Source organism: Helicoverpa zea, chromosome 21 (assembly GCF_022581195.2).
Source record: "Helicoverpa zea isolate HzStark_Cry1AcR chromosome 21, ilHelZeax1.1, whole genome shotgun sequence".
Classification (NCBI taxonomy): domain Eukaryota; kingdom Metazoa; phylum Arthropoda; class Insecta; order Lepidoptera; family Noctuidae; genus Helicoverpa; species Helicoverpa zea.
Window position 1 is genome coordinate 9,885,393 of NC_061472.1, and position 12,944 is coordinate 9,898,336.

Consider the following 12,944-nt stretch of genomic DNA (forward strand, 5'->3'; position numbering starts at 1 on the left):
AATCATTTACAGAAGAGAACATAGAAAACGCTTCCTTCTCCAGTTATCAGGTTCATAATTCTACAAAAGAATAATAAGAACATCTATCCCTTTCGCAAATATCTTTTGGTCCGCTTTCAGATTAAGAAAAACCAGACTTTCATTCATTTTTATTTTATATTGGTTCAGTTCTTGGTAGTGGATGATTATTAGGTAATTTAATTAGGTTTTATAACTGTTTTTAGAATAAATCTGTTACGTAGGTAGGTAGGTGATGAGGCTTTCAGATGAGTGATTACATTATTTAAATATATTTTTATAACATTTAGTATCGTGTAATAGACAGCATGTTAAATAGGCATAATTGGTCATTATTTTCAATACTTCAGTACATAAGCTAAACATTAAACATGATTGGTCTTACTGCAAAAACAGTTAGACAGACTTTAGTCACGTGTTTAACAAAAATTCTCCATGCAAAATTTAAAACACACGTTCAACGTCTGTTGAAATTTTTGTAGTAGGACCTTTTTATACGCATTATAGCCCGGGAGTGGATTCTTATGACTTCACGGTTAAAATCAGTATCTTAGCACAGTTTACTATGACGAATAAAATAAATAAATATGATCTTACTATACTATTATTCTAGCATACAAGTGTAAGATTTTGTATCCAACAGTAGAACAGCACGTTTAACAGTCGGTCCCGACTGCTATTCAAATACATGTATGGCAGTCGTTAAATTATATGAAGTTAGTAGTGGATTTCAGGGTTTGCATCCATGTCTTGTAGGTCGTAAATTGGGTATCTAACTACTGGATGACACTAAAGTAAATAAATACTGAAGTGGATACTTACCTAATTGTTATTTACAGAATCATTTACAGAAGAGAACATAGAAAACGCTTCCTTCTCCAGTTATCAGGTTCATAATTCTACAAAAGAATTAAAAGAACATCTATCCCTATACAACCCAGTCATGCCTTGTAAGACTGGCTATCAAACTTCACGTCTAATCACTGTCTAACATGGAGCGACTGCCTATCTGACTTCTACAACTCAGTCATCCCTTGATAAGACTGACTGTCAGACTTACTGGCTTCAGACTACCCGTAACGACTGCCAAAGATGTTCAAATGGCAGTCGAACTCGCGGGAAATAGCTAGCAATTTCCAAATAGCAATAAGACTTATTTATATCACGGATAAATCAACGTTGTTGACACCAATATTCAGCCGAAAGCCTGAAAATCCCTTTAAAAGTATTAGCAAGTTTATTTATTGTCTCACAGGCTTTTAGTGCGGGGAAGTATCAAAGTATTACTAAGGGTTTATCTTTATAGACTGAAAAAAATATAGGACTTATGGCCTTGAAAAAGTAGCTTTTAAATGTAAGGAAGCTTACATTAGCTGTGTAATTCTGTGCTAAACCTCATCATCTCACCCATAAGACAAAGTCATTTTCAGTTTTTAACTACCTATGTAGTGATAAATAGTAAAGAAAACGGGATTTGAGTACTTGGAAACTAGTTGAATTTAATGCTCGTTTTTTACTGTCAAAAGTGGTGACTGAGCAATTAAACAGACTATGACGTCATAGATTTTTCAAATGATAACATTTTTGATTTTCTTATATTTTTTCCACTTTAAGTATAGGTAAATGAAAATTATATAATTTTAAGATGCGTTACTAAATAAATATAATTAAGGATCTTATTTTTCGATAACTGCGCTATTGTAGATTATAATTAGAGGTGTTTTGAATGCATAACTAGTACGAAATTGTAGATTATAAATATCTCGAGCCTAAAACTATGAAAACCACGCTGCAGCCAATATTAGAACAATCTATTATTTGTAACCGAAGATCGCGTGGCTTTCAGACTTCAGACAGGGTGACATAGCTAGTAAAGGACAATGGGCACTTTGTATGAGATTTGGTACCCGCTCCAACAGTAACGTATGATATATCATTAGAAAGGTATTTGCGTGAAGAATAATGAAAACTATGGGGCTTGCCTCAATTAGCTGTCCGATCCGAGTAACGATAAAAATTGAATCGACATAGAAACAAGTATGTCATCCATATATGCAAATTCATTAAGAGGCATATGTCGTCAGTGTAATAATTTTAAACTCAGTTAATAGACATCTTACATTGTTTGAGATACACTCTATTATAATCTTAAGTTTGCAATATTATATGGAGTCATACTACGGAAACACAATCGTCATCTGATTTGACAAAAGTTCAAAACATTTCTATTCATCTTTTTTTAAGAAGAAATTCATCATTATCTCAGCACCTCTTGAGGAGCAAGATTAAGTCGTAATATGTACTATGTTAACATCGTCTCCTAACTTTTCAACCTTAATTGATTGTAAATACTGAAAGACTTTCATCAAATACATAACCTAGTTCTGCGTGAACTGCAAAGGTCTGCAGTCTTTTTTTAAAGCAGTCGGCAGGCAAACATTTTAAGAAGGCCTAATTCCTGTTTTTTGTTACTTTACCAGTTTTTATTAAATACAGTTCGATTTAAGAACTACATCTACGTTGATGATTTATGAACATTACACATTCTATTAGTCGATGTCACGCGAAATGGACAAGGATTTGGGACTAGTCGTCATAGTAAAAATTTTTTGCCTTGCCAAGACCTACGCAATGGTACTAGAATCAACACTGTTGGACAGGGTACCAAAACGCCCATCGTCCTTTAGTACAACTATAAATGCCTGCTTTCAGCAAAACTATATTCAAACACAATATCGAGCCTAGTGATAAAAAATTGACAAAAAACCGGCCAAGTGTGAGTCGTTTTCAGTATTTTTAGGGTTCCGTACCCAAAGGGTAAAACGGGAACCTAATGTTTTCGCTCCTCTGTCCGTCTGTCACCAGGCTGTATCTCATGAACCGTGATAGTTAGAAAGCTGAAATTTTCACAGAACATGTATTTTTATTGCTGCTATAACAAAAAATACTGAAAACTAGAATCAAATAAATGTTTTGGGGGCTCCCATACAACAAACGTGTTTTTTTTTATCCCTTTTTATAAATAACTAGCTTTCCGCCCGCGGCTTCGCCCGCGTGGAATTCGGTTATATTGCGGTATAAATCACAACTATAAGAAAACTTCTCATTCCCACGGAAAAATCTAAGAAGCGCGATGTAACGCTGGATACGATTAGTTGTTAAACCAAAACTGAATGGTACACTATATTATACGTTTTCCCGTGGAGCAAAAACATGCAGATTTTGGGCACTGGATACCCGGGAACACGCTACATAGAGCTGACCATGCGAAAAACAATGTTTTTCTAAGTGTACTCCAGCAACCCTTAGAGTTTGGCCTTGTGCTTTATTAATGGTCATTGCAAATGAAACCCATATAGGAAATTGTAGTCTTTTAAATTGAAATGGGAGGTCTGTTGGAATAATCGGAATCCGAGGAATGAGTACACTTTCACCCTTTGCTGCGCCAGTTAAAATAGTGGCTGTAATAATGTTCCACCCAAGCTGAGTGACACGCAGCCTGGTACCATTACACAGTCTAGGGGCATCGAGATTACGCATGAGCATCACCGGAACACCTACTTTTAGTTTTGTTTCGTTTGCAATATATTACCTTGTTTTAAACGACACACAGCGCCATCTACAATCCATCCATCAAGCAAACAATATTTTTGTTTTCCCTCGGGAATATCTATTTTTTTCGGGATAAAAAGTACCCTATTATTTAATCCGGACTTCTAACTTTATGTCCGCAAAATTTCAAAGCAATCGGTTCAGTAGTTACGGCGTGAAAGCGGAACAAACAAACAAACAAACTCACTTTCCGATTTATAATATTAGTAAGGATGGTACAAAACCCTTCGTGCGCGAGTCCGACTCGCACTTGGCCGGTTTTTTGACACAGCGGCAACAGCTCGCACGGCGATTCGGACAATTCGTCCGAATTTGGAAGAATTACAGAAATGACAGACGAATTTGAATGCCATCATCAGATTTGAGTGACTGACAGTTGTGAATGACAGACAAATTTTTAGTCGCCCACATCACATCACGTGCAAGTTGCTATCGATAAGTAAAAAATCCAGACTTCTAAACTTATCTCAAACCCGTGACAAATTTCTAATCGCTCACTAGCAAGCAGATACACTAATAACCTCAAATTTGAAAATCTAAAACGCAACAAAAACGTACAACCCGCACTAATCTCACTAGATCCCTTTTTGCCAACAAATCCGTTAAGTCAAAACCTTTTGAAACGGAGCGCAAAAACTTATACATTGCGCTTCGGAATCCCGCACAAACTTGCGTCGATGGCGTAAGAAAAATGCTGGCGTTTTGTTACCGAAACGTAATTTGTATTACTAATAGCTCGTGTTTTCCGATCCCCCCTTCCCCCCTTTTTCCTTGCGGTTATTTCCCGGTTATTTGACGGTTATTTCTCGGTAGAGTGTGTTCTTTGTCCGCTTGTCTGGGTGAGTGATGTCATAACTATTCTTTGGGAATGTTGGTTGAAAGTATTTCGCTGGCTCTGCGAGTTGGTTCTAAGATTTGAGTTGTTTTTTTTTTTGTGGTAGTTTCTTTGTTGTTTGTACTTTAATGATGTATGGATGTTCTCTGTTTGTGGGATGTTGTTAAATGTGTTTAATTTGTCAAGAAAAGAAAGCCATAATGAATCTTCGTCTTATTAATAATCACGGATTACATTTTCATAGTTTTATACGTGGGCAACTTTGGTATTTTTTTACAGAAATAATTTAGAGTTTTAAAAATATTTCGGATAAAACGCAGATCAATTCGCAATTAGAAACTAGTAAGCTCATAAACGATGAAATCTGTTATTTTTCTATAATTGTATTAAAATTAAATCAAATCCAAAGATCGAATAAAATTTTCCGCACATTTAAACACATTGTTAACATTTAACTTCAGTTAATTTGAAACTCTTAATCTTTGTTATTCTTAACCTTGACATAACTTTTGGGGCTTAAAATCGTTTTTACGAGTTCACAAAAGTTAGAGAAATGAAAACACGTAATGTGATTGCGCGGTTCCATCTTGTTTTTTGAGTAAATTTTTAAGTTGCTTAGCTGTTTACAAGATTAAATTAGAGAATAATATAATCAAAATATTCCTTAAATTAAAGTTAAGGTGAATAGCTAAATTTACTAGAAAAATGGATTTTTATTCTGTCGGTGAACGATACAACTTCTTATTTTAATCAAAGTGGTCGAGTCGAACCGTTACAATCATTGATTGAGTGTAGAAGAGGTGTTACATATTTATGTTTATATTAGGTTTTAAAATAACCTATGCTTGCTTAGTAGAAAAAACAATCAGACCCCCCAATTTAAGCACTCATCAGAGTACTAAATCAAGTCATGCACTTATCTCTACCATATAAGACATCTACTTAAAAAACTTCAGTGTTGGTTTGTTCCGTCCTACAGAGCATAGAACAACTAGACAAGACATTAGCTCTTCAGAACTTCAAACAGCTTGTTTAGTGTCACAGCTTAACTTCTGTCTCAAGTTTACAATTGTCAGGCGATCTGTTCTCGCCTTATTTTGTTTGTGTCTTTGGTAGACTGTCACTTGATGTAAGTATGTTAGTTGTGTGTGGAGTTAAGTAGTTTTTACTAGGTAGTTTAAAGGCATGATTTAGTCCAAAATGCAAAGCTGATGAACCCTAAATCAATCTCACAAATGTGATAAATTAATACAATCTTTAGTTACCTACATTATAAATACAAAAGTAAATCTCTATGTCTTTTTATCGATTCAAATAAACAAAGTAGACAAATGGTTTGGTGTCAGAGAAAGTATACAGGGCACTTTTTATTGGTTGTGGGAGTTACTTCAGGAGGCGGATAAATTCTCTGGCAGACGCTAGTAATAATAAAGGTAAAGCCAAACTACGTATGAATGAAATTTTGAATCGCATTGCAGTTTTTGACGGCAACCCATCACTTGTAAAATATCTGACTTTAACACGAAGAACACACAATTTCCACTTCCCCATAAAACAAGAACCAATTATATCCCAATTTAAACTCAAACAAATGGCCTTAAAATTCAAACGTTAATAAATGAAAATCTAAAAGCGAGTTATGTTCACATTTTCAAGTAAAGTACGAACGCGCAATGCAGATATTTTCTGTGCTAACCGTGACCAATAAGTGATGTTTGGGTAAGTAGCTTACCTGAGAATGACGTGGATTGATCGTACATATTATATCTGGCATTTTTTTCTTTTAAAGGGTTAGGCAGAATTGTTTATGAGTATAGATGTTTTTGACGAAAGCAGGTGAGCTTTGCTTGTGTGTGTGAACGTACCTTTTGAATCCTAGATGCCGACTACAACTGCCGACCGCACAAGCCGCGACTGCATGAAGTCGACCGCAGCTGCACTACTGGTTTATATGTATTTACATGAACATTTAATTCTCGGGTGTAAATAATATACACTCTCTCCGATGAGCACGTAAATGTCGGTCCTGCGCCTGATCTCTCTACGGTCGTGTCGGATTGCCGTCCCATCGGGCTATGAGAGTGAAGGAATAGTGAGTGCATCTGTGTCTGCGCAAATGCTTGTGCACTATAATATGTCCTGCGCAGTTGGCTAATCTCTTTACATGAGAACAGCCACCGTTATCGGCTAGGAGGGATATCATTTACATGAAACCTTTTTGGTTCGAAACGGCAGCAGCACGTGCAGTCGCCCTTATATTATCAATTATTTCCATACATTCGTGTCATGTATGATCGGCAGTTGCAGTCGGCAGCCAGCATTGAAAACGTACCTTAACTAACCATGCACATTTTCTTTGTGTGACTCGACGACTCAACTGAGCGGTTCCGAGCTTACGCATACAAAGACAATGTTCAAAGACACATTTTTACCTCATTGGGTAACTGGGTTGAGGAGGTCAGTAAGGCAGTCGATCAATATAAAGCTGCTACTCGGCTGCATCTGTTTAGACTGAAAGCTTACTCCAACATTGTGGGTATTGAAAAAGATAAACAAAAATTAAAATCATTTGAAATTCCAATTAGGTCATTTCTATCTAGATGTAAAAGTTAAAATACTCGTATTCTACAAAATGTGGGTTGCGATTAACATCAGCAACATTGTCAAAATCCTTGCTCTTAGTATAAATTGCATAAAGGGTAAGTTTGGCTTCTTGCGAGTTTAGGGGTTTCTGAGCTTATTTCGTTAGGAAGTTTGTTAATCATACACATTTAACGGCTCAACGGGTTTGGATGAAATTTAGCACACACCATGAATTGGATTAAGGAAGTAAATAAATGTTGTCACGGTTACATTTTCACACGGATTCGTACGATAAAATAGTAGAATAAAAGAGTATTTAAAACCACGTGCTAAGGTATTTGTTACACTTTTTTTTTCTTTGTTACCCAAAGGGTAAAACGGGACCCTATTGTTTTCGCTCCTCTGTCCGTCCGTCCGTCCGTCCGTCCGTCTGTCACCAGGCTGTGCCACATGAACCGTGATAGTTAGAGAGTTGAAATTTTCACAGATGATGTATTTCTATTGCCGCTATAACAACAAATACTGAAAACTAGAATAAAATAAATATTTGGGGGGCTCTCATACAACAAACGTGATTGCAATTTTTGCTCATTTTTGCTCGATATCCATAAATATATATAGAGTATTAGTTTGGATGGTACGGAATCCTACGTGCGCGAATTCGACTCGCACTTGGCCGGTTTTTTTGTATTGGTAGAATAAAAAGTAATTCGTCAACAAAATCGAAAAACTGATGGCATTTTTAATGATGTTAACAATCTCAATCGACAATATTATTTTATTTGATTTTGAAGCCTTGATTTAAAGTTAACACCGTGTAAATAATTATTTTATGTTATCAAACTTACTTTACCACACATATTTACGTAGTAAATAACAGACTAATTACATTTGCTTTATAGTTTTGTTCTTTAGTGTTAATTGAAAAGCGTCCTCTATTATTTTCATAAGGTAGGTATTTGAGTGTATTTTGTTCAGATCATTTTGTATTAAAATGTTTAATACTGAATTACTTTTCGCCGTATTTAATATCATTACAAGAATAAGTTCTGCTTACCCCCTCTCAATTCACAGAGCAGTGTGAAGTTGCCTCCCTCCTCTAAGGGCCCCACCACACCGGCGACATCGCGGCCCGCTTCGTCGTACAGCAGTAGCTGATGTGGAGGTACTGTTATAATAAGAAAAGAAAAATACATAAAATATACAAAAAAAAAAGAATTTACAACACTAAACTGTGTTCTTATTAAATATTGTAACTAAGTATATGTTTTGTTACTTAATAAAAATAATTAAATCCCTTCTCTGAAATTATTGAAAAGGAACGAATGTAGTGACGTTATTTCCCTACATAGTAATTATAGAGGTGCCGTGCTATTCGTTGCCATTATAATAAATTATGCCATTATAAACGTATCACCTTATATTTTTTAATACCTATAAATAGAAGTAATTATTGAAATAGGTTCTAAGGTTAAGAGTTAGAGGTAAGGTACTTCTGCGTAATATAGAACAGTCCTACCTGGCATATGTTTGAGTATATACTTAAATTCATTACATGAGGATTCTATTAATTTACAAAGAAAATCATAGAGAAAGTTAAAAATAAAACCCATGTCAACCCTTTACCTTTGAGATTTACAATACTCACCAACAACATTAAGTTTAATCTGAAAATTTCTAGTCGGCGAGTTCTTAAAGTCGACCCTACACCTGTACACGCCTTCATCATCAAGCTGGACAGCATCCACCGTGAGGGCCGAAGGTCTGGACATGGTGACGAAGTAGGCTCTTCTTCCGAAGGCAAGGGGATCCGACCAGTGGAGTGCTTTGTTGAAGCTGCGGCCGCGGACGTCGAAACTGGGGACAAAATAAAGATATTTAGGAATGTTTGGAACTTTATCGTGATTTTTAGTATTAGAAAAAAACTGTGTATTTTTTATTTATATTTGGTAGTACCAGTACAATTACATGTTAATTTTATAAATGAGAAAGTAAATCTGTCTCCGTAGTTCTTTTACGTCAAAACTAATGAACCTATTTTAAATACTAGGAACAGTAATAAAATAGCCTATAAGCCTTGGAAGGCTTATAGGCTATTTTTTTCGAGTTGCGGAAGCCAGTTTATAATCTGACGCTAATTAGGTAGACATATTTTATATAAAACCACCATGAAAACAGATAAAGTCTACTAGGAATAGTAAAATCATACTAATTAAAAGGCCAAATTAAACTGTAGGTCCCGGCTGTCATTGAACATCCTTGGCAGTCGTTACGGGTAGTCAGAAGCCAGTAAGTCTGACACCATTCTAACCAAGGGGTATCGGGTTGCCCGGGTAACTGGGTTGAGGAGGTCAGATAGGCAGTCGCTTCTTGTAAAGCACTGGTACTCAGCTGAATCCGGTTAGACTGGAAGCCGACCCCAACATGATTGGGAAAAAGGCTCGGAGGAAAAGGCCAAATTAATTAACTACACGATTTTAACTGCAGATATAAAACAACACTCATAAAAAGTAAGAAAACAAAAGCACCTCTCTGTTTTATTGAACTGCTGAACCGACAAAAGAGTTTAAATTCCTGTAGTAGAAAAACTAATTTGTATTATTTATTTATTATTCTGGAAGGGGTCGTCCAAGATATAGCTACATCAAGCAAATTAAAGAAAAGGTGAAGGTCGTGACGTATAAGGAAGTTCAGGAGTTGGCGCTAGATAGGTGTAAATGGAAGGAGCTGCACCGACAAGAGCTGGGCTCTTAAATTAATGATGATGATTAATTATTTTTGATTAACTTTTAATTTATTTAGACTTGTCGTAGACGTCATTTTAAAAATAAATTGAATGATGGCTTTCTTTTTTCCAATTATTTTGCTTACTAACAAGATACCTCTTTAAAATTTCACCCACTAAGACACAGTCCAATGACACCGATCGATACCCCAATTAAAATACCCTTTAAAAAGACCCTACACCCTTAAACCGCAACATTTTTCATCACAGAACACAAAAGAAACCCTTTTTTAAAACGCCTTATCTAAACGCTATGTATTTATCAATGTTCTGTCTACGTTGCACCGTGACATCAAACATGCACACCCAAATTCAAATCTTAACTTACTACAAATAAGGTGTATATTTCGGTGGAGTTGCACACAATGGGTGTTGGGCCATTAAGTTTGCTGCTGAGCGGGCGACGGCGATTCAGTTTGTGCTTTCCGTTTGTGTAGTCACGCTAAGTTTCCGGTTGTTTGCGAGAACTAGGTATTACTAGATTCTAGTTGTATAGATAGCAATTGTAGTTCAACGGAACAATGGGCCTAGATTTACGGCTGTCTTCGTATGGAAGCTTTTGTGGTGTAAAGAAAAACTGTTGGTTTTTGCGGACTCTCTTTATTGGATTGTCTTCTGTTAGTTATGTTTTGCACAGGTGTATTAAGTAGATATGTTTCGGATAGCTTTGTGAGTGTACGTGCAATGTTCTTTATAACCGCTGCTGTTGAGATTGAAGAAGTGGTGGATAAAATTCTAATTCCATTTCTGTGAACTCTTAAAAGTTCTTTGTGTGGCTACACACAATTTATTTATTAGCTTTCAAATATCAAATGAGATGACATAAATCCAGTAGATAAAAGTTTGTGGCCCAACTAAATATCCACCATCACAATTTACCAGAGGCATCACTTTAGATACATTACCTTCTCAGAGACAAAGCTAAAATATATATTGCGAGTATAACTGGGCTGAGGGGGGTCAGATATGCAGTCACTCCATGTAAAGCACGTGTATTGAACTGCATCTGGTTAGACTGTAAGATAACCCTAACATAGTTGGGAAAAGGCTAGGCATATGATGGCAGAAGATTAGCATTATGTAGTTATAGAAATATAGCTTGTAGATAAACTTCATAAGAAAATGTAATTCCTAGTAAGTAAGTGTACATTTAGTGAACAAAAAGTCTACTTAAAAGGTTCAAAATTTACAGCCTTTTGTCAGTACTTAACTAGGTATAGCGATTATCTTTTTGCTAGCAAGCTAACACGAACGCCTTTGTAAGTGATACTTAGCAAAAAAACTACAGTTCATTTATTTTCAAGCATTTTTTGTTTAGTGTTTAAACTATAATACTTGTCTTGTAATGAAGGGTTTCGGTGTTTTGTGATTGCGATCGCCGTTTTAGTGGCTTATCGGTTTTTGCATGATATTTCAATTTGAAATAGATGCTTCTGTTTTGCTTAAATCTGTTTGAATTAAAGAACATTTTGGAAGTGTTTAGTGGCTTTTGTTTAGATTTCCCTCTGAAGTTAACGCAATTTTATGGTGACGTAGGTATCCGTGTCGGCATCATGATTGATATGATTTTACCTTATAATAAAATATGGTTCCAAAACTATCCGAAGCCATAGACGATAAATAATATCATAGTACCTAATTTTGGTGTAAAATATACAACATTTTTACCGTTTTTCAACGATTCCATATTTTTAAGTGTGAATAAGGAAGTCGATTTGAAAGACACAGCTACATGTAGGACATAAACACATCGTCAAGACGAATGTAAGTACGTAAACCGCTATTTGTGTAGCCCGTCCCTAAATTACGGCGTCGGGTACAACATAAACAGGAGTGCGATCACTCTCGTTAGCAGCGACTACATAGCTGGTACGTCACTCCATGGCTACAGAACGTATATTATCTTGCGGTTTCACAGACAGGAGACTGTTTAACAAGTGAAGGGAAGTGAGGTAAGTATTTCACGCAAGGAGAGTAAAAATTGTGTATCGGTCTAAGATATTTGATGGGAAATCATCAAATGACCCCTCCCGCTGTGGGTTAGCGTGAGGGAGTGTCAGACTCTTACTGACTAAAACCCATGATATTCCTTTTATGTACCACGGACGCGGTAACTCTTTAGTTAGAACAATACCGCAGCACCGGCAGGCCATTGTGTACTGATCTAAGAGAGAGATAATAATATGTTTGGTAGATCAGACCTGTATTGCTGTTAATGCGGTTTCATCTGAGTTTGCGAACAATTTCCAACACCCGGATAAACATTACAACATCAGGAGTGCGATCATTCTCGTTAGCAGCGACTACATAGCTGGTACGTCACTCCATGGCTACAGAACGTATATTGCGGTTTCACAGACAGGAGACTGTTTAACAAGTGAAGGGAAGTGAGGTAAGTATTTCATGCAGGGAGAGTAAAAATTGTGTATCAGTCTAAGATATGAGAAATATAACCTATCTATCGAATAGATGAAAGCTGTATTGCTGTTTCATCCCCTTCTCAATAGAAGTCGGGTACAACAAGAGTGGAAGAAGACGGCCAAAGAAACGATGGATGGATTGCGTGAAAGTTGATATGGTAAGAAAGAATGTTACTGCTGTGATAACGGCAGATAAAAGAGTATGGAAGGAGAAAACATGCTGCGCCGACCCAAATAAAATTGGGATAAGGGAAGGAGGATGATGATGATGATGGTGTCAGGTACAACATAAACAGGAGTGCGATCACTCTCGTTAGCAGCGACTACATAGCTGAGACGTCACTCCATGGTTACAGGACGTATATTATCTTGCGGTTTCACAGACAGGAGACTGTTTAGCAACACGTTTACAAGTTTATGATACGTAGGTTTTAAAAAGTTTTGCGACTTGTACACAATCATATTTACAAGCAATCGTAAATCTAGAGATCTGCAACAGATAGGCCTGATCAATGCAGGCTTTGGATGAGACCTGTGTAAGCCTGTATTACATAAAATTAGTCGTTCCGTGCAGTTAAACTCAAATAAAAAGTAGCCTAGGTTCTTTCTGAGGTCTTAGATTAAGCGATCGGCTTAGTAGTTTTGGCCTGACCGCGGAAACAATATAGCCTTTCTCAATAAGTGGGCTAAT

General features: G+C 36.4%; 1 protein-coding gene across 1 annotated transcript in view; it reads right to left on the reverse strand.

Moving 5' to 3' along the window:
* LOC124640773 (neural cell adhesion molecule 1-like) overlaps positions 1 to 12,944 on the reverse strand; it is a 177,497-nt gene that overhangs the window by 42,653 nt on the left and 121,900 nt on the right. Inside the window, exons 4-5 of the mRNA XM_047178698.1 lie at positions 8,697 to 8,905; positions 8,106 to 8,216 (exon numbers count right to left, since the gene is read on the reverse strand). Coding sequence (XP_047034654.1) covers positions 8,106 to 8,216; positions 8,697 to 8,905 — 320 coding nt within the window. The remainder of the gene's footprint in view (positions 1 to 8,105; positions 8,217 to 8,696; positions 8,906 to 12,944) is intronic.